The sequence below is a fragment of the Cervus canadensis genome, chromosome 22, assembly GCF_019320065.1.
Source record: "Cervus canadensis isolate Bull #8, Minnesota chromosome 22, ASM1932006v1, whole genome shotgun sequence".
In the NCBI taxonomy this organism is placed as follows: Eukaryota; Metazoa; Chordata; class Mammalia; order Artiodactyla; family Cervidae; genus Cervus; species Cervus canadensis.
The window spans coordinates 17,109,401-17,132,012 of NC_057407.1; the positions used below are offsets into that span (position 1 = coordinate 17,109,401).

General features: G+C 38.6%; 2 protein-coding genes and 1 pseudogene across 38 annotated transcripts in view; all 3 read left to right on the forward strand.

The window, feature by feature from the left end:
• The window catches only part of LOC122425174 (sarcolemma associated protein), a 147,613-nt gene extending 133,939 nt beyond the window's left edge, over window positions 1-13,674 (forward strand). For 20 of the 37 annotated variants that reach the window (XM_043443579.1, XM_043443598.1, XM_043443588.1 and 17 more), the window contains 4 exons: window positions 349-466; window positions 3,987-4,158; window positions 8,081-8,215; window positions 11,759-13,674. In XM_043443579.1, the coding sequence (XP_043299514.1) occupies window positions 349-466; window positions 3,987-4,158; window positions 8,081-8,215; window positions 11,759-11,851 (518 nt within the window). In that variant the 3' untranslated portion in view covers window positions 11,852-13,674. Of the gene's footprint in view, window positions 1-348; window positions 467-3,986; window positions 4,159-8,080; window positions 8,216-10,306; window positions 10,397-11,758 lie in introns of all 37 variants that reach the window. The other 17 variants (XM_043443581.1, XM_043443600.1, XM_043443587.1 and 14 more) reach the window with 1 other exon arrangement.
• Window positions 13,675-17,087: 3,413 nt separating this feature from the next.
• Window positions 17,088-22,612, forward strand: part of LOC122425179 — a 37,948-nt gene continuing 32,423 nt past the window's right edge. Inside the window, exon 1 of the mRNA XM_043443618.1 lies at window positions 17,088-22,370. Within this exon, the coding sequence (XP_043299553.1) occupies window positions 22,284-22,370 (87 nt within the window). The 5' untranslated portion in view covers window positions 17,088-22,283. The remainder of the gene's footprint in view (window positions 22,371-22,612) is intronic.
• LOC122425203 lies at window positions 19,695-19,788 on the forward strand (annotated as a pseudogene).

The window sequence follows — 22,612 nt, forward strand, 5'->3', positions numbered from 1 at the left end:
TTGTACTGAATAACCCAGTCAGGCTAATTTTCTCTTCCATAACGATTGATTGTATAAAAGCAATGTTTTTATTTTGGGGCTATAAACATTCTTCACATCTGTAAGCTCTACAATGAATTGAAAAAATTAGCAATTTTACCTTTATTTAAATACTTTTAAAAATTATTTGTCTTGTAAAAGTGAAGTGGGAAAAAAAATACTACTGAAGTTCAGGGTGATGAGAACTTCGCTGAGGCATAACTGCAAAGTAACAGAAGTCAAGGAAAAGCCATATAAAATCTTTGTTTTTTAAGGGGGACAAAATAGTTACGTTCCTATATTAATAAATGTGTTTTGGGACTATTTTAGGTGAACTAGAGAAGTTAAGAAAGGAATGGAATGTATTGGATACCGAATGCCGTTCTCTAAAAAAGGAAAATGTTTTGCTATCTTCAGAACTGCAGCGGCAAGAAAAAGAATTGCACAAGTATGCATGAACTCTTATTTAGGTTCAAAATATTTCTGTATCTTAGATTTTCATCTAAATTTAATTTCGTTTTGATACTTAAATACCTTTTGGAACAAAACTTTCAGCCAGACTCTTCTCTGGCTACGTGGTAGCTTAGCCCCGCTAAATGAGTACGTAAGCACTTTTTTTCTGGCACCACCTGTGTCCTTTCCTTTGGGTGTACTCATGGAATACAGATCCATTAAATGCCTCCTTCCCACCCCCATTCCCAAAGCTCTAAACAAACAAGCAGCAAATGATCTATGATTAAAATCACCTTTAAGCTAAATGATAATAAATTTCAAATACAAGTTTGTTTTTTTCTTTCATGCCAGTGATCCCTTCTGTTTATAAGGTTCATCAGAAGATGGCTGTGATAAAAGAATTTATATTATTCAAAGACACAGAATCAGCTTTTCCTTATCAAACAGGGTTATGTAAAAAGTAATAATCTATAAGATCAAAAATTCTCTAAAACCAATTAAATCTGTCATAATGTCCAGTACCCTACAGGCAAACCAATGAATGCAATAAATTTGTTCCAGCAAATTTAGTAGAGTCTTGTTTTCTTACCAGCACTTATTGCATAGTTTAACATTTATTTCTTCCTTTAAAATTTGACCCATTTTGATTCCGTATTTTTTATTTAAGCTGTGTTTATATTCTAATTCAGAATATGAAGGTGCAAGTGTCAGTCACTCAGTCGTGTCCAAATCTTTGCAACCCCATGGACTGTAACCTGCCAGGCTCCTCTGTTCATGGAATTCTCCAGGCAAGAATATTGGAGTGGGTAGCCATTCAGCCATTCCCTTCTCCAGGGGATCTTCCCAACCCAGGAATCAAACCCAGGTCTGCTGCACTGCAGTCAGATTCTTTACTGTCTGAGCCACTAGAGAAGCCCAAATATGAAGGTAGTACATGTTTATTATTGAAGCCATTCTTTAAACTGTCGCCCTCCCCGCAGTATACCAAAAACGTGAGTCATTCCTCTCTCGTTAGCCTTGTGCTTATACTCCTGAGGAGTATTAAGGTTAGCAAAAACTCAGTGATCAAGGTCAGTTCTCATAGAAAATACGCTTTAGGGAAAAGTGATAATTAGATGTATCAGAAAATAGCATTCCTCATTAACTCTTATGAAAACAAAGGCAATTGCAATATTGGTTATATATTAAAAAATCAAGAACTAATTGAAGGAGCAAGATGTACTGACTTATTCTGTAAAACTCCTTCCTATAATATTATGTGGTCAGTATCAGTATCTTTTTTTTTTTTAATATCAGTGTTTTTAAAGCACTTTTTTCTCTTCCAGTGTCTTACTATTCCATAATCTTTTCTATGCATATTCGTCTTGGAATGTTTAGAGTTAATTAACAATAGAGAATAAAACAAATGTTTGTTTTTAACATGAAAGTTTGTAAAAGCTATTTCAGAATATGAATAGGACAAAATAATGGCCCAAAATACAAATAAATGAGTGCACTCACAGACACACACACACACATGTGTTTATGTGTATTTAGTATCAGCTGGTCATCAGTTGACAGAATATGTGGGCAAATTATTTGGTATAAAATGTGTGTAAGATGATATAGATGGTCAGGTTCTTCATATTTGGAATACATTTGGATCTTGGTGAATCCACTTAGTTTGGTATTCTATCAAGCAAGAAATATTGATATTTGATTACCAGTATTGATTATCTTAAATTATTCTTGTTTTGGAATATTTGATATTTTAAAGATTCAGACTTGATCCCTTATTTTTGAGATATGATCAATTGAAATCTAGCAGATTGTTAAATGCTATTTTTAAAATTACTTCCAAGTTTTGTTTAAATGTTGAAAAGCAATCCTACAAATTCCTTATGAGTTAGAAGCATATGATTTAAAAATATTAGGCCCCAGATGGTTGGAATATCAGTGGTCAAGTTATCTGTCTATACTCATATAAACTATTTAAGACATTAATTTTGCTTTTTAGATTTTTTGGTTTAATAGTTCTCTTAATTTATTTGTTAAGCCACCCCAGCATTTGAGTAATATTTAGAAGCTAGTCTTTCTTTACAGGGTCTTACATGCTGTTTAGTTCCTAGCTATATTCCCCTAACAACATCACATTCACACCTAGGATCTGCTTAGCATCCAATCAGCATGAGATTTATACTCTATAGTACTTCAGGTACAGTATTGAGTCTGAGACTTATGATCCATCCTGAGAGGCATATAACTGTGATTCTCAACAACCTCATCCTCCTTTAGCTATTTCTGTTGTAGATGGGAGCCAAATTCTTTAACACAGCTACACTGTACAGGTCTTTTCTTCTTTGTTGTCCATAATGTAGAAGGAATTGAACAAAGAATTTCCTTTTTTTTTTAAATTTACTTTTAATTGGAGGATAATTGCTTTACAGTGTTGTGTAGGCTTCTGCCATACATCAACATAAATCAGCTACAAGTATACATGTGTTCCCTCTCTGTTGAACCTCCTTCCCATCTCCTACCCCATCCCCCCGCTCTAGGTCACCACGGAGCACTGAGCTGAGCTTCCTATACTTTATAGCAGCTTTCCACTAGCTATCTGTTTTACATATGGTAATGTATATATTTCAGTGCTCCTCTCTCCATTTGTCCCACCTTCTCCTTCCCCTGCTGTGTCCGTAAATCTGTTCTGTATGAACAAAGAATTTCTCCTGATGCTTGTCAAAAGGTTTTCCTAGTGAGTAAATGTGATTTTTTTTTTTTTTTTTACATCAAGTTGTAACAGTAATCACAGGATTTAAGCTGGAAAACAGCCTCAGCAATTATTGAGTTCAGTCTTCTTGTTTGACCAAGGAGGGCACTGAGACTCTCCTTGTGTTATTTGTGTCTGTGCAAACAGTGCCTGGCACAGATCTAAGAGGTCAGGAAAGCCTTACTCAGAGAATGAAATGGTACCAGTTAAGTGACTTGCTCAACATCCCAGAGCTAAATAGTGGCAGATCTGAGGTCTGCATCCCAACCATCCTGGTTCTTTGTTTTGTGTTTTCCTCTCATTTTGGTATCTTCTCATTTCAGTAGGTTTATCTTTACTTGAAGTTGGAACTGGCTCCTAGACTTTTAAGTTTCTGTTCTCCATCCTATCTGTCAAGTACTTGAAGAAACTAGTTGAAATATGTGCTTTCTTTTCTTGTAGAAGACCTACACTGAATATTTTTATGATACAGTGACTATAATGTGATATGACAAAATATACAGTCACCTTCTACTTCTTTTTTTATAATTTCAACCTTTGCATGTATTTGATTATCTGAAAATAGGAAACAGCTTTAAACTTTCATTGTTTTAGTGTTTTAATGCTTTTTTACTTCTTGAAAATATCATTCTTTTTTTTTCCACACTTTTCTTTCCTCCTCTGAAATCCATTCCACCCAGCCTAGTAACAGTTGTATAAATATAAAAGAAATTGAACTTCCTGCTGTGTCTGGTTTCTGCATGAATAACTGTCAATATTTCTGTTGCAGTTCGCAGAAGCAGAGTTTAGAGCTTACCAGTGATCTCAGCATCCTGCAGGTGACCAGGAAAGAGCTTGAAAATCAAGTGGGATCCTTAAAAGAACAGCATCTTCGGGATTCAGCTGATTTAAAAACTCTTCTCAGTAAGGCTGAAAACCAAGCAAAGGATGTACAGAAAGAGGTAAAGCGAAAAGACATTATGAGCCCAATTATGGTTGGACTTAAAGCCAAAAGCAAATCAGATATTCATGCTAGTTAGAAATAAAGGGAAGCATTACCTGCCACAGAGTTGATACTGGAAGTATCTCTGCCTGGTGATTTGTTAGCTATGTATCATGGTCCATATATAGAGAATTTATCAGTAAGGTTTGGTCTCAAAATATAAATATACAAAGTTACATTAAAAGGTTTTCTGTACCAGTTAGTTGACCTTTGTACCAGATTACTCAGTTCATTGTTTATCTTTCCAGATAGTATCACATTTAATTTAGGGGACTTTTGGAAAATAATCTGGGGCCACCCCATAATGCTGTCCAAACCCCTCAGGTGAAACTGGCCTGAAAAGTTGCTTATGAAAAAACTCAGCTCATACCCAGTCAGCCAAACTCATCATGTTTTGTGACCTTTTCCTTTCTTTCCACCATCTCTTTTTCTCCTTCTTCACAAATAGGCATGCTCATTTCTCATGTCATTTTGCTTAAAATCTCAACTTTGGTGGCTTAAAAAAAAAAAATCATACTTAAAATAGTGAGGGTTGGTGTTGGAGCCCCCTCCCCATACACACACAGGCATGGTCGAGGTTGACTGTGGGGCAGTAAGAGCTGCAATCAGTCCTCTTGGCCTAATACTACCACCTGCATTGACTTGTGGCCAGCTTAGCGGAGGGAGAAGGCTGATTCATTTCCATCTACCCGGCAGGACTCACCCCGGTTGTAGACCCTCTTAAATGAAGGATTGGTTTTAAACAGAAGGAACTTGAAGACAACTCTTTAGTCTTCAATAACAAGTTTTCCCCAGATTGTTTTAGAAGATCTGTTTAATCAATGTAGTTTTTCTTTGCATTTTTCTTCTCTCCTTATAGAATCCTGAATCTGGAAATGATTATTGTTCTTCTGTCTTCATGTTTGTTCCTAAAGGGGAAAAAAACAAAACAAAACTGTAACAATTTTTTTATTTACATGTGGCCATATTGATTTTGTAATATGTTCATTTTTATCTTCTTGCTAAGGATATGTGTTTTGGGAGAAATCTCATTTTATTTGGTTGGAACACAAATTCTGTGCCAAAGTAAATATCCTAGTATTTAATACTGTAAGCACTTTGTGTCCTTCCAGTTCACATGCCATAATTCTTTCAAAATCTGGGAAGAATGCTGTGGTTGGAAGATAAATCTATTGTATGTTATTCTGAATGCATTAGCCATTTTGTTGCATTGCTTGTTTGCCTGTTTTTGGTCACTGAGTGATCAGTGCAAAATGCTTTGACTGTTCCCACAAATGGCAGTGGCATGTTGTCACAGCATCTAAATTGTTGATAGCCTCTGGATTGCATTAAATGCAGCACATTTAAAAATATGTCTGATCTTGTCAATATGTTTCTCTTCTATTTTCTTGTTCAGTGTTTTCATTGTGAAATGATGTGTAGTCATCATGCTCCTTTGTAATGTAAAATTGCTTTTCTTTCCGTTTGTCCTGATATCAACTCTTGGATACTAGTCTGTAACTAAAACGTTCTTTAATGAGATTCTTCTATCTGTGTAATCCACTGCAAATCAATTACGACCTTTTATTAATGCACATATATTCCCTTTCAACATTTCCGCTTTTTCTCCTTTCTCTCATAGAATCATACTTAATGTGCACAGTATAATGATTCTGTATCTTCAGCACTGTCACAAGCTAAAATATCACAAACTGAGCAAGCCCAGATATGATTATTTTTAAGAAGAAGAACCAAAGGTGTTGGTAATATTGTGTGGTAGTTCCATCTTAATCAGACCTGAGCTCGTTTCTCACCTCTGAGTTAGAAAGCAAGATGGAGCAAAATGATATCCAAACGAGATGTGAAACTAAGGCTGTAGAAGGTGACCTTTGTTTTGACAATTAAATCTTAAATATGTGGCAGCTTTTTTTTGAACAAAAAAAAGTACATTTAACAAAAAGTACATGAGAAAAGTAAAATTTAATCCTCAATATTTAGAGAAAAATAATGATATACCATCTTAATATTTGAATTAAGAAAGCATCTGTATATTTTGATTTAGTAGGAATATTTATAATCTAAGAAACATTGAGCACCCAAGGCCACCCTACAAATACTGACTCAGGGAAGTTGTTTAGCTTCACCATCTAACCCTGGGGCCAGAGTCCTTCCCACCCCCCCTCACAAGCTGAAGGTAAACAGCAGGATCTTCCTGACTAAGCTGCCTTCCTGTCTTTCTTCACAACTTCTGTAATGGAGAAATGATGAAGTGCTTTGGTGTACAGTGCAGGCTGGATGTAGGAATGGTGGAAAAGGAAAGTAAGGGAAAATTTCGATCAGCAAAGCACTTTTCACTTAGTCACTTTAGGAATCAGATCATTGAGAACTGATTATGTTCTAAGAGACTTTGTGCAGAGACTAGTCTAGGTACACTGAATTTGTTTTGGCAGCCTGCCGGTAACCTTCTGCCTTCTGGAAGGAAGTACACAGACCCCACAAAGAAAAAAAAAAACAAACCTGTCATGAAGTCCATGAATCTTACTCCTTAAGTTTTTTCTCTGGCATACTACCCAAACTTTTTCTGGGAATGTGGTTAGGTAACAGGGAGTTCCTTTCATATTTTACCTCCCTCTCTACCCGTGTCTTTCTTCCTGCTGTGGTGAATTCGCTGCTGACCCTAAGCCCCTGCCCACACCACTTCTGACTAATGTTTTTCCACATTTGCATCTGTAATATTTATCTTTGGAGTGCATAATGATGAATGCCTGATACATCCCTCCAAGGTGTTTGCATTATTCAGAAGCACCATATAAAGGTGTACCTTCATTGAGAAATTCCTAGGATACAGCCAGAAAGGAACTGGATTTTCAGCCTCGTGGGCTGTGTTTAGGGAAGAGAAGAAATCTTTCTGGTATGCCAGACGTGTGGTATATTTATGTTATACTCAGCCCTTGTCTGCCTGTCTGCCTTCTAAAACTTTCAGAAATGACAGAGTTGGGCAGTGGAGGCCGAGACAAAGGCACAGCCAGCAGCAGAACAATGTTTGCTCTTTGCTAGAGAGCTCAGCTTGCACGGAAGATGCTGTATCTAGAAGTGAAGCCAGTCTCGAATTCCTGCCTCCTGGGGCATTTAATGTAGGGGCAAACCATCCTCCTTTTTACCTTGATGTCACCCATGTTCAAGGGCTAGATTGCCTGTCCAAAATTTATGTTATATACAGTGAACTGTTTTCCAGAGCAGGAGGTGGCGTGTTTCACTAAAGAAAAATATCAGCAGCAGATTTCTCAAGTTATTTTTCATAGATGCTTCTAAGTCTTAAGTCAGGAGAGAGAAATGTCCCGGTCATAGTGATTGTTACCTTAGATAATATTTCTCTGCTTCATTTGCCTAGACATTCCTTATCCAGAACACTTTAATACACAGTGATGCTGGGTAAAGGGAGGTCTAATGAGAATTAAAAGTTATTACTTCATGACTAAAATAACTTGGCTGACATTACTTACCAGGATATAAACTCAGACTTCCGAAACTTGCCATTTAATTAGGCTATGGAGGTTTCTCTTCACTTGCGTTCCTTTTGCTCAGTTTGGAATTTTACTTTTCTCCTCTAACTCACTTAGTGGAAAAAGTGACACCTTATATTAGAAACACATGATACAATGGTGACTTCTCTTAATTTTTTTTTTTTAAACGCCAAGGCCAGAAAACTCTTGCATAGAATCAAGTTAACATTAAAGGCTGCTTCTTATCACTGCAAATGATCCTTAACCTCCTCATAACAAAAACGCTTGACTGTGGTGGTACAGGTGACTAAACAGGGTCTGGTATTTAAGCCTGACTAAACACATAACTTCATACCCATTTTAAGTTGAGTCTGCACACTCTTTTTTCTTTGCCTTTAGTATGAAAAGACACAGACTGTACTCTCAGAACTGAAGTTGAAGTTTGAAATGACTGAGCAGGAAAAACAGTCAATCACAGATGAGCTCAAACAATGTAAAGACAACCTGAAGCTGCTCCGAGAGAAAGGAAATAATGTAAGTCTTTGCAAACGTGGCTTAGCTTTGATTGAGAGGCAGGCGAGAGCCCTGAAGTTGATTTTTCAGAAGACTTATAACTGATTTGAGAAACTAAGACCTGTAGTACACATGAACCAAGCTTTTCATTATGAAATTCCGTGATGGAATCACTGTGCTGTCAAATTTTTGAGTAAGAATTTGCCCCCTTAGCTTGTACCCCTAGAAAAGCCTAAGAACTACCTGAAGGAAGAGCCTTGTTTGCAAAAAAAAGAAACTTAGCTAAGAACTGCCGGCTTTTCCTAGGTAAATCTGAAGTTCTGCCACTAAGCCTCATCTAGCCCTTGTTTTCCCCGCCCTGGGAAACAAAGCACTGTACTACCAGGGACCCACTGAAGCAAGGGTAATACATGGTGACTCCTTAGCATTTGAGTGTGTCAAAAAATGGAGACTTGATGATGGTTTTCATTCTATACTAATCATGTTCTGAGGCACATTCCTAAAAAGCTTAGTGGCTTCTGGGCTTCCTATAAATATTTGGAAGTATTAGTGAGTTTCTGTAGGGCTTTGTGTGAGTGAGTATGTGTTTGTGTGTGTGTATGCAGTTAGAACATTGTGGTATAAATTGAGTTTAACAGTATTAATTTGTATTTCATTTGCCAGAAAGGCAGATGGTCTTTTGAACGATGTTATACTAAATAAATGTCGTGTTACACGTTTTAGTGATCATTGCCTTTGTGGGCCCTAACTGATGGATGTTCAGTGTGGTTGATTGTGCCCTGACTGATTTCAAACCCCTGTCATGGCTTGGACACTGCAGTGGGTGTGAGCCACACACTTCCCATGGAGGAAGGCACTCTGCTTTAACTTGCAGCACAAGTACCGAGGGGTACTGTTGCATGGCCACCCAGTTACACAGTCACACTCAGAATGCTTACGAGTTGTGCCCACTGTCCTTTGCTTAAAGAAAGTTTTAGTTTAAAATAAATAAATAAAGACTTGTTGCCCAGGTGGAAGCCTTTCAGAAATTGACGAATTGGTTATGGAGGCTTTAGATAAGCAAAAATGGATTGCATTTGTTGTAAAAATGTCAATTACAGAACTCATCTGAAATCAGATCATAATGGCTTGGTTACTTCTCTCTTTTATGTTAATTCATATCTCTTCTGATGTTGGAATTTCAGTCCACCTTCTACTAAATTAACCTGTGAAGACATCTAGCATAATCAGAATGGATCCCTCTGTATGATTTAGAACCTTTTTGAAAGTAGCCTTGCTATTAATATTTACAGTTCTACAAATAATTTACTTTAAGGGTGAATTTCCTATTTTTATATTAGAGCTATGGTAATTAAATATTACTCTATAATAACACTCATTGTAGTAATTCCCTTCCAGTTTAAAAAAAAAATTACTGGGAATTCCCTGGCTGTCCAGTGGTTAGGACTCCATGCTACCACTGCATGAGGGCACGAGTTCAGTCCTTGGGCAGGGAATTAAGATCCCACATGCCCCAAGGCACCGCCAAAATAATAACAATGGTAAAATAAAAGTTAAAAGTTACTTCTGTTCTGGTAACATAACCAAAAGCCCGAGGTTCAGCTGCCTGTCTTTATATACTAAACGTTTCTCATACATTGCGTCAGATCTCTTGCTTGATTTAGGAACTGTGTATCACAGGGCATTTATTTTTAAGCTTGAAAGCAATACTGTCTCAAGCAAAAGAGTTTAGGTTTTAAAAAAAAAAGTTTTGATAAAGGGATAAGATAAACCTTAGCAGTTTCCAAAGGAGTACGTTGTCAAATAACGAATTCCAAGTATGGAACAAAAATACCATACCGTCAAGCAGAGCGTCAGTTGACGAGGCATTTTCATCGCTCTGTCTTAAAGTGCTGTGTTTCATTATGCAGTTAGGGATACCCACATTGCCTCCAGCCAGTCTTTAAAACTGGTAGTTTACCAGCTTACGTACCCTGGCCCATCATTCTGGATGATATTAGATGTCTTTAAAATGTCTTTTCTACCCTCCCTCCCACCCACCCTGGGTTCTAAATCATCTTATCTGATTTTTTTGTAGCATAAAATGATTTTAATATCCCTTCCCTTCTTTAGCCTTCCATATTACAACCCGTCCCAGCCGTATTCATCGGCCTATTCCTGGCTTTCCTGTTTTGGTGTTTCGGTCCATTGTGGTAGAGAAAGGTACAAGCACTGCTGTTGAGTCCTGTCTGTTTGTCCCCGTCACCTGTTCGTGCCATATTTGTAACATAGTGCATGGCAAAACCACACAGGTATTTTGTTACCTGAAGCAAACCCTTCATTTAGTATGCTCCGTGTTGTGTCATACCGAATGAACTGAACTAATCACATAACATTTTGTCTTGTTTCCTTTGTAGTAACGCTAACCATGAATTAATTCCAATCTAACCAGATGTTAATATGCTGCCTTTAACTGAGTCTTTGTCTCTAGCAAACTGGAGTAAACTATGAGTTGCTGCAACTTAGTACCCCCTTCCCAATTATGTTTAATCAGATTTGAATGAAAAATGAAGAGTTTGCCTCTTTGAAGTTTTCAGCAAGCTTTCCTCCCCCTCCTCTCTTCCCTCTTTTTTTCTGTAGTGTAGAATTTCGTTGTTTGAACCCTTTGCCTATATACACTGTGGCTAAGAAGATGAAAAAGGATGAGAGAGTAACATAATGGACAGTGACTCACAATCCCACCTTCAATATGCACTTCCTTGTGAGAGTATCAGCCAATCCTATGTCTTTCTGAGCCCTGATCTGCAACATTATAATATTTCTTTAAAGGCCAGCTTTCCCAGTATGACTTAGAACACTAGTGAAAATAAGGCTTTCAAATAAAACAAACTGATTGTAAAGCCCTCTGATAGTTCACAGAGAACAGCCTATTCATGCTTGCCTCCAACAAACATACAGGTTAGTGCAGCATATAAGACGACCATGTGGCATTATTACCCTTGGACATGGTCTTTACCAACAGCATCAGACAGGCAAAGACCTTAATATCACTTTTCTATTTTGAACCCCTTCTGATTTTGTCTTCTATAGTTTCAGATTAGACGATCAAAACTTTTGACCATTTTCTATCACCTTACCCACCAGCCCCTTGTATAAAGCTACGCCAACATGTGAGTCTGGTTTTTATCAAGAAATAAACATTTTAGGCAGAAACATACTCCAGGAATCTATGTACATCAGTTAGCTGAATATGTGGATATCAGAGTAAATAAAACAGGCTCAACTCTGAGAGTTTCTTAGACAAGTTGCTGTTAGGCTTCAAACAAAATTGAAAACTGCCCAAGACTCTCCCAAAATGTATTAGGCTTACACACAGTGGTCCTCTAAAAGTTCTTGCTATTCTGGCTCTCCTCACATCCTCACTCCCTCACCTTTTCTTCTTTTCTTTTATAATATTCTTGTGCGGATATAAGGTTTTTCTAATATTCTGTTAAGTATTCAGGACTCTGTGGAACCAAGGGGTTAATAGGTATGAAAAAAGAGAGGGGAGAATGTGATTTTGACTCTTGGTTTCTTTCCACACAGAAACCCTGGCCCTGGATGCCCATGTTGGCTGCCCTGGTTGCGGTGACAGCCATCGTGCTGTACGTGCCAGGTCTGGCCAGAGCTTCTCCATGAGAGCGTTTCTTGAGTCCGTACACCGTCCTCCCTCTAGAAGCTGGCACCACACTCATGCTGGGGACAAACAGAACCATTTTCTTCCTTTTTACCTCTTAAAACAGCAGAAGTGCAAGAATACAGCTGTAGGGTCATTGCTTTAAAGTATATAAAATGTATCTGTCTATAAAGAGGATATAAAATTGTGACTCTTCTACTGTAAGCAATAATTTGCTTGCAATTTTTCATGTAATTTTTAAATGAGTATGTTTAAATTCTGAATATTACGGTGGCCTAAAGTAGGCTTCTTGGTACACCAAATTATTTATAACATTAAATTTATGGGTATTTTACTCTGAATTCTAATGGCCAGGTAATTCTTTCTTTTTTTTTTTTTCTTTCTGTTTTTGATTCGATAACTACCCAAACCAAACAACTGATACATACATGGGAAGAGAGGCCCTGTGTGCTCAGTGCCTATCAGTTTGAAATATATACACATATATATATATTTTTTACATATTTACGCCATTTTTACTTGTTATAAAACCACTGAGCTATTGGGAACAAGACTTAGATACAACTCTTTGTGTGGATTCTTTTTTTTTTTTTTTTTTTTAAGGAGAAATACACTTGGAAAATCACTCTGTTCTAGTGATGATTTGGGGAATATGTGCACGCTTGTTCAGCCTTAATGTGACTTGATGATGTGGAGGACATCAACTTTGAAAAACTTTCCATGAGAGTGCATATTTTCTTGAGCAAACTGAAATATTTCTGGGAGCAAAAACATAGTAATTATACAGTTTCAGTGCAGTAAACCAAACTGTTGAGTCAATTGGAATGTAATTTATTAAACCTCATGTATTTAAAGAGATATTTTTCTTTAAAAGCCAAGTTACTTTCTCATATACAGCATTTTAGGAAGCATGATTTATTTTTTTTCATATCATCTCTTCCTCCAAGCATGTTTAATTGAAGAAAGAATTAATATCTCTTTAGATAAGCTTTTACTGACTTAATTTGGTTATGATATTTCAAAGCTAATTTGTGTTCAAGGTGAGCTGTTTTACCTACCAACAGATTTCCTGGTTGGGTATATAAATGGTGATTTTCTTCTTATGGTTGTTAACTGGGACATTTGTTAATGAGAAGCACTATCCCCAAGATGAATAGTATTCCATGCACAGTGAAGCACCTAAGCACTGCTTGATGTTGCAAATTTAAAACACGGAAGTGAAGGTTTAGCTTTGGTTTTTGTACGGCACCACAGTTATGTCAATAAAGATTATTTAGGTCATAGAATATCCTGAAGTATCACATAGTTAAAATTTTCAGTCAATGAAAACTGGGAGGGAATGTCAGTGAACTGGCTTGAATGTTCTGTGGCAATCCACAGGCCTGGCCAAATATTGAAGTAGAGTTTAGGATATAATTTGCCTTGTGATGTTTGGCAGTCATTGTTTATACTTTAAAGGTTATATTTTAAGCTCTTTGGGATTTGCTGTTGGAAGGATCACTAGACTTATGGAGGAATTAGTCACAAATTGACTTGTAGAAAATACTGTCATGTAGTTCATTTCATCTTTTTCTGTTGCAGGAAGCCACTCCACCACAGAATGCTAATATGCCAGTGGTACCCAGTACCTCTTGTATATAGGTTATTGCAAATATTGTTCTGAAATGCTTAACTTCAGAATTACATTTTTTAAAGTAAATAATTGTTTAAATCTATTTTGTAAAGATATAAAGTACAATAGAATTTCTGGAGTACAGATTAAACTATTTGCACTAACACACGTGATGTGCATGATTTAATAAAATAACTTTACTCTCCCTATGCATTTTTGAGTTGGATATCATTGAAGTTCTTAGTACTGACTCTGCTATTGTGTTATTAATTGTTTTTTCTTGAAATGACTCTTTATGCAACATAATATATGTTTGGTGTTCTTCAGGGTTTAAAAGAAAATGCTGAGCTGTTTCCTCCAGGTTTTATTAGCCTTTTATTTAACTTACTGGTCTTTTTCCCCCCCCCCCCCTTTTACCATGGTTATTGTTAAAATGTGACTCACTTGCCAGACAAGTCTCTTTAAATGTAAAGTCTAGTATCAATATTTACTTTATTCAAATTGAATAAATGGGTTTTTGTAGTTACTGCCAGTTTTCCTTAAGAATATAAATGAGCCTATTCATAAGCAGTACCCCCAGTTTTGTTCAGTTTACATTCAGGTTATATAAAAAGTAGGATTATTCACTGGTAGTGATAGAGTCTTTAAGAAATTTTAATCCTAGCAGTCAAGAATTGAATGACCCTGTAACACATTTAAAAATTACAGTAAGGCGCTAGACAGTTGGGTCAGAAAATGAAAAGAAGGTTATGTTCAAAGCTAAACATATCCTTACTGGCCTCCTGGCTCTGCCTTTTATGAGCTGTGTTGCCTTAGGCAAATCATTCTGTCTTCTATGAGTTTCTATTTCATCATTTATAAAATGGAAAGAATAATACCTGTATTTTTAGTGATGATATGAAAATGAAAAAGATAATGTATGTGAAGTGTCCTTTGAGTGGTAAATAACACTGCAGATATTTAAGTTTTATGTGAACCAGTACAGATGTTTAAAATGAATTGAATGACTCATCTGTTGAGACTTTATGTGTGAATGGGATGGAACTGCAATGGAATGACTCCTGAGAAAGCATCAAGCTCTGTTCATCCCTTTTATAGTTGTGTCTCTAGGAAGTAACATACATAGTTTGACAATGAGCCAATTGCTTACAACAGTTTGGAATTCCTGTTGTGACTGCCTTCAAGAGCAGTTCTGAGTCACATATGAAAACCCGTCCCACTGCTGCATAATCAGAGGCTTTCAACCAAAAATAGTATTGCCTAGCTTGAGCGCTCACTTTAATCACCAGACTTGACCCCCAGTGACTTTCCGCTGTTTCCAGTGGTTACATCTACTGTCAGAAGGATGGAAATCTATTACCAAAGGGGAAAATCTGCATACAAATCAACAATGTTAAAGATGCACAGCCTTCCTCCCAGAAAGTTCATGTCTGGAAGTTTATTTTGAGGACATAATTGTGTGTTTAAAATTTACTACCAGGACATTTAGAGTAGCATTTGTCTGTAATAGTGATGGATAAACTACCTAAATATCCAGCAGTGGGTCATTAGTTAAATAAACTAGTATCGCCACCCAGCAGATTGCTGTGCTTGCAAAGTGTATGGGAATAGATTCATGCTATATTAAGTAACAGAAGGAGTGTAGAATAACCTTGGGGGGAAAAAGTGTAGACATACAGAATATGTTTATAGCAGGAGGACTCAGAGCGATCTTGTACCCAGGCTATGCACCAGTGCTTCTGAGTGTATGATTGAGGGTCAATTCTTTTCTCTTTTTATGATTTCTGATTTATTTTTAGTAGTAAGTATATGTTGTTTTTGTAAATGAAAAAGCTATTTGGTTTTGTTTTAAATTAGAAACAAAAAGAATTCTGCAGAATTTTAAATTGCTTTTCGTAATTGAATGAGTAACTTGTTATGGTACCTACGTTTAAAGGAGTTGCTGTTCATTTGCACTTACAGATTCTGGTGTGTTCATTTAAAAATTAGTCTTACAATTTTAAACATGCTTTGTACAGATGTGTGTAGAGCTAGAATACTGGAAGAGGTCTTAGCAATTTGTTCTTAGCTTTTTGCCTATCCAAGAGAAAACCCAGAGAATTTTTGACTCTCGGTAGGAGCTACAGATAAGTTTTAAATTAGGATGAAGATGATTCCTTTTCTGCTACTCCATATTGTGCCTGCGTGCTTTACTTGTTTTATACGCATTCATTTAGCAACTACTTTTTGAGTGTCTGATGTGAGACATTGTGCCATTGTGGCAAGTTTCTATTGCCAAAGAGCTTTTGGTGTGAAGGAGAAATACAGGCGGGGAGGCTGGCAGTCCCAGTCTAGGGTGCTAGAGGAAGACATAGGAGCCTATGGAACCATAAAGAAGGTGTGTTTCCTCTCACCTTCCACCGTCCAGCCCAGGGACATCTGGTCACAGAGTCAAAGTAAGTTTCCCTTTGAGGCAGTCTGGGGAACAGGACTGGTTTCTCTCGAGGTACCTGGATTTACAAACCACTGAGATCTGAGATTGATTTTCTTAGAATAGGAAAGCATGTTTAAGGTTTTATGTACTGTCCTGGAGTTTTGCCCTGTTAAATGGTCTGAACTGTACGTTGCAGCTATTGAAGGATTTAAATTTTTAGGTGTGCAGCATTCTCATTCAACATCTATGTACACTGGAAAGTGATGACCACCACAAGTCTAGTTACCGTCAATCACCGCCGTACAGTTAACCCCCTTTACCCATTTTGCCTAACCCACTTACCCTCTGGTGACAACTGACCTGTTCTCTGTATCTGTGACTTTGTTTTTGTTTTACTTTGTTCATTTGTTTTATTTTTTTTTAGATTCCACGTATGAGTAGTATACTTTCTCTGTCTGACATTTCACTTACATAATACCTTCAAGTTCCGTCCATGTTGTTGCAAATGTTACTGCATGTTGTAACATTCTTTGTTATATTTCACTGCACACATATACCATATCTTTATCCTTTCATCCATCAGTGGTGACACTTAGGTTGTTTTCATATCTTGGCTATTCTAAACAGTGCTGCAATGAACATAGGGGGGCATATATCTTTTTAAATTAGTGTTTTTGTGTTCTTCGAATAAATACCTGGAAGTGGAATAGCTGGGTCACATTGTAGTTCTAATTTAGATTTAATCTTTTGAAGACATTCCATACTGTTTTCATAGTGGCTACACCAGTTTTTTCAGTACTCCCAATAGTCGACTCTTTGCGACCTCATGGACTGCAGCACACCAGGCCTCCCTGTCCATCACCAACTTCCGGAGTTTACCCAAACTCATGTCCATTGAGTCGGTGATGCCGTCCAATCATCTCATCCTCTGTCCCCTTCTCCTGCCTTCAGTCTTTCCCAGCATCAGGGTCTGTTCCAGTGAGTCGGCTCTTCGCGTCAGGTGGCCAAAGTATTGGACTTTCAGCTTCATCAGTCCTTCCAATGAACACTCAGGACTGATCTGCTTTAGGATGGACTGGTTGGATCCCCTTGCAGTCCAAGGTACTCTCAAGAGTCTTCTCCAACACCACAGTTCAATTCTTCGGCGCTCAGCTTTCTTTATAGTCCAACTCTCACATCCATATATGACCACTGGAAAAACCATAGCCTTGACTAGATGGACCTTTGTTGACAAAGTAATGTCTCTGCTTTTTAATATGCTGTCTAGGTTGGTCATAACTTTCCTTCCAAGGAGTAAGCGTCTTCTAATTTCATGGCTGCAGTGTACAAGGGGTCCCTTTTACCTGTATCTTCTCCACGTTCATTATTTCTTTTCAGTAATAGCCATTCTGGCAGGTGTGAGGTAGTATCTCACTATGGTTTTTTTTTTTCTCACTGTGGTTTTGATTTGCATTTCCATTATAATTAGTAATGTTGAACATTTTTTCATGTTCCTATTGACCATCTGTGGATCTTTGGGAAAATGTCTGTTCAGATCCTCTGCCCACTTTTTAATTGGGTTGTTTGGAGTTGCTTTGTTGTAGTTGTTACAGAGGATATTTTTTCTTAAACAGGGGAAAGTGCCTTAGTCTGGGCCATGGATTGGATGGAACCAATAAATCCTTGCACATGAAGGCAGTCAGCGTATCTTGTCACATGTGTTTACAGTGCTGCTCATTTAGCAGATGGACCAGCTCCATTTTCCTTCCAAAAGATTTCAGCCCAGATCTTACATGATTTGTTACCCTGTTATGCAAGGACACTGAGATAAAGCCTATGAAAAAGACAAGAACGTTCAGAATAAAAGCAGAAGGGACTGGGGCCTGAAAGGAACTTTTTCTGGATGTGCTCCCAACTGTCCACACTTGCTGTTCACTTTATCTTTTCATTTTGACCTCTAGAGTTGGCTAGAGTACATCTAGGTAGCCAGATTTCATTTAGCAGAGATTCAGACTTCTGTGAAATTACATCCTAGTGGATTTGTTTTAATCCTAAATTTTTCTGTATTTCTCTGATTTTGTTCCACATAGAATTTGAAGCAGGCATGTGTGCTTGGACAGCATATTTTTCCCTCTTAAATGGCAGGGTTCTGTTCCTGCTGGGCTGAGAAGGCTTCCTCGTGGTGGGCTGTTAAAGCAGATGAAGGAACACCAAAGGCACTTAAGAAACCTCGACCGTTTCCACTTCTTGAATCACAGGTTTCCGCTGTAAATTACTTCACTGTTCATAAATCTTTGCGTACTTATACCATTCTGGTTTTGGTTGAAAACTTGCTCTGAGATAATTAGCCTATGCTTATTTAACCTCCCTCATTCCCGCCATTCCTTAGACTCCATAACTAAATTCAAAGAGTTCATGTGTTTTGGATATTTTTTACTGTCTGAGCCACCAGGGAAGCCCTTTGGGATATTTTTAACAAATTTTTCTTTTCCTCTGTGTACGTAGAGCTGATCACAGTTTCTTCTACAAACAAAATTCGGTGTAGTTTGAAAGTTGGGCATTTCTGATTTATTACTTTATGTAGCTAATAAAATCACAAAAATCCATGAGAAGAGTTGATTTAGTCATGTAATTTTAGTCAAAAAAAAAAAAAAAAAAAGCTTTGTATTTTAAATACTTTAGCCAAAAATTAGGTGGTGAATTATATATGTGCTGTGTCCACATAAAGCCCTTTCTTTGTGAAGTGAGAATGTATTGTGAAGAAGAGTACATACTGTGATAGTACCAAGAGTAAACAAAGCCCTTGGCCTGCTTAAATCATCTGTCTTTGAATATTTAAAATTTATTTGTTTTTCTGGTCTCGTTTTATAGCAGAGTCCTCAAAATTTGTTTTAGTTACCCATTTCTATACAATAGTTTACCCCCAAATTTATCAGCTTAAAATAGCAAACATTTATTATCTCACAGTTTCTGAGGATCCAGGAGCAGCTCAGCTGAGTGGATCTAGACCATGGTGTCTCTTGAAGTTGCAGTCAAGGTATTGGCTGGGGCTAGAGGATGCCTGGCTGTTCGCCTAAGGCTTCATTCAGTTCCTCATCAGGAAGGCCTCTCCATAGCGCTGCTTCAGCACAGCAGCTAGCTACCCCAGAGTGAGTGAGTGAAGAGAGCGAAGAGCACTCGGAGGATGGAAGTCTGAATCTGAAGGGATCTGCCATCGCTCTGCCAACGTTCTGTTGGTCACACAGGTATAATAGCAAAAACTTAGAAACAACCTAAACGTCCATCAGTTAGGATAGAGATGAACTGTGACCATGTGATGGAACACTACACAATAGTTAACATTAATGAAGTGAGTCTAACTGTATGTTATCAGTTCTGCTAGAGCTCAAATAACGTTGAATGTAAAACAAAAATCATTCTGTTGTCTTTGTAGGAAATGTTTAACTACTCACAGTAGATACTAACTTCATATAGTTATGTGAAGTTATGTGAAGTTCTTATGTTTCTGGGATGATGGTGGAAGAGAAATAAGATTTAGAGACATGAAGGAGAAACAGAAGGGACACCAGCTTTAGCTGATATAAATGCTTTCTTTTTGTTTAAAAGCACATATGGCAGAATTTAATACTTGTTCATTTGGGATGACAGGTATAAGAGTGTTGCCTATATTGTCTTATATGCTTGTGTTTGAAGAAAAGAATTCTGATTAAATAGACCATCTCTGTAGGAGTGGCATATTTTACCTATGCAGGCTCCACTGTGACCAAAGTGTTGGCTCCAGTTGGACAGGTTTCAGTTGAGTAACCTAAAATCACTGTCTTTATTTTGCTCTGTATTGTGCCTTTTTTTAAAAAGAGCTGTTTTTGATACAGAGAAGATTAGCATGGCCCCTGCGCAAGGATGACACGCAAATTCGTGAAGCGTTCCATATTAAAAAAAAAAAAAAAAGCTGTTTTAAATTCATTAATACCATTTTATGAAATGCTGTCATTCTTGTGGGCGAAGGGACCATATTACATACAGAATTTCAGCAGCTGGGCCTCAGGCAGGCTGACAGTATTCCTGATATTTGCTGCTTTGGCGGGAGTTGCTGTGAAAGTGAGAAGGAATTCTTAATCAAGCAAGCTCTTTTGTGTCATCAGCTAAGGAAGGAGCTCACTGAGGCAAACAAGTTGCTCTTGGCCTCCCGGTCTCCCAGAAGCCTCTGCCGCAGCCTCCCCTAGAGCTGCAGCCTCCTAGTTGCGTGGAGGTATTGGCTGGGGCAGTTCGTGTATGGAGGTGGTGACCAGAAGTCTTAATGTAGGAAAATCAAGTCTCTGCTAGTCTGTCTGTCCAGCAACAGTGAGCCAAGCTGGGTGTTCCAGAGGAAATTGACTAGAAAGCAGAGAAGGGTGACTGATTCTTGGCTCCAGATGATTACATGCCCGGCATGACTGTTGCCATTATCTTCTGAATTGTCAAGGGAAACTGGAAATTGGACTTTATGTTCACTTTCCAGATAAAAGGGGAGGGGAGAATGCAGTCTGTGAAGCAAATAAAACATGTCTGCAGGCTTTTTTTTCTTTCTTTTTTTTTTTTTGCCAGTGTGACTAACAAGCTGGCAACCTCTGTTCTAATCAGGCCTAGATTTGTAAAGTACCAGAAGTGACTTATGCCAGAGTTGGACTTAGAACAATAAAAATGTTCCAGAAATTTTGGAACTAGACCTAGGGTTGCCAACACTTTATTTTGTCCAGCAGTAACATTTTAAATTTTTATTAAAAACAAACCACAGCTACTATTTACTTTCACTCTGAAAAATAGGATGCATCTAATAGTGGTCTGCAGTTCCTTATGAAACCGTGGAAGAAGCCAGATTTGTTTTGGAATTGAAAGTTTGTACATTTTGAAAGGTAATGTGATGCATATACCTTCATAATAACATGTAAAATTTTTGCAGTGAACCATATGAATATTCAACTAAGTGGAATAAGTGAAAGCTATAAATAACCATGTGTCAGTTCAGGACAGGATTATCTGCCAGATGAGTTTTGATGCCAAACCAAAGACTTGGTTTTCAGAGCTTTTTGGATTCTGGGACCTGTATCAGAAAAAAAAGAACAAACCAAAAAGCAAACAGAACAGTCCTTTAAATGGATTAACTCTGTGAAGCCCTCAGCATGCTGCCCTTATTTTTTCAGGTCACCCTACACCCCCGTAGACTGCCCTTAGAGTTGGACATTTGGGAGCTTCTTTTGTGGGCCAAGACAAATCTTTATATGCTTCCCCACTTTCATTTGGCTCCCTCTCTCAACGGGAAGCACACAGCCAGCCTCATGTGGCAGCATCTCCTGTAACAGACAGTGTTCCTTGCCACCAAGTTCGAAGTCCTTGTGTCTCCTGACTGCACGGGTCCCACTTCCACCTGTTTGCCCCCAGAACTCACCTCCTCCTTCTGTGACTACTCTGCAGCCAGGGAATTGCACCCACCCAAGCCAGCCTGAGGTCCAATGAGCTGGCTCCCTCAAACTGTCCCTGCCATGTGACAAGCCCGCCTCCCAGTCTGAGGCTCCTCCTCCAGACACCAGTGCTTCGTCAGGATACTCAGAAATGGCTCTCGGAGGATCTGCACTGCAAAGAGTGTGGTAGGATTGGTCAGTTCGAAATAGCTTCCTCCATGCCTCCTAAGGAAGCATCAACTGAACCGCTAAGTCATACTGACGCCTCTCCTTTCAGAATCAAATGACTATTCCAGGGAGCGGCTGGAGAAATTGGTAGGGGGCAAGGCTCTGACAGGCCTTGAAGGAAAGATTTGAGCTTTTGGGAGGATGTTACAGGAAGGCACTGCAGTGGGGAAGGGAGAAAAATGCCAGGTGTGTGAGTGGTTTCGTGCACACTGGAGCAAGGCCTGGAGGAAGAGCCTGGTTTGGGAGGACACCTCACACTTATTTGAGGTGGAATAAATGGTTGAGATGGAGGGAGCAGGGTGTGCCAAGGCTGCCCCCCCACACTGTGCAGAACCAGCAGGCCAGCTTCAGCCAAAAGGGAATTTATCATGAGGCCACATTCTATGCAGGGCGTTTCTCGCTGTCTCTCCCAGTCTCCTCCAAAAATGCCCCAAGCAGCCTCCCTGCCCTCAGCCGGTGGATTACTTTTTCTGTGACCCTCCTCCTCCCCCCAGCACTTTCCATCCCAGGGGTCATCTGTGTGTAGCTTCAACCCCCTATTAAACTGAGCTCCTCCTGGCAGGACTGTGTCTACTCGCCGCCCTGCCGCGCCCCCCGCTGCCCTGTGAGTTTTCCGATTTTCTCCATGTTGACCGTGCTCTGGCCTCCCCGTGGGGAGGTACCAAGTTTCCCCTTCCAATCTCCTACAGTCCCTTCCAAAAATTCCGATCTCAGGCTCTGGGCATTTATTGCATTTTTATGATCAAAGCTGTTATCCAAGCAGGATGTTTTCCATACCAGGAAGCTTACGAGGATCCAGAGTGACTGACGGGAAGAGGAGTGAGACGATCACAGCTTTCTCCAATTCCTGGGTGAGTTTAGCACAAGACAAGGAATTGGACTCTTAGTTCAGCTTCTGTGAACACTAAACTAAGCACATTAGTTAATTCAGCACACATCTTCCTTTTCTTTGTAACTTTTTATTCTGACGTGATTTCAAACCCACAGTGACACTGTAAGAACAACACAGGGAGCTCCCGTTTACCATTCACCCAGATTCACTGACTGTTTACACTTTGCCCCATTTGCCTTTTTTTCCCTGAGTTGTTTGAGA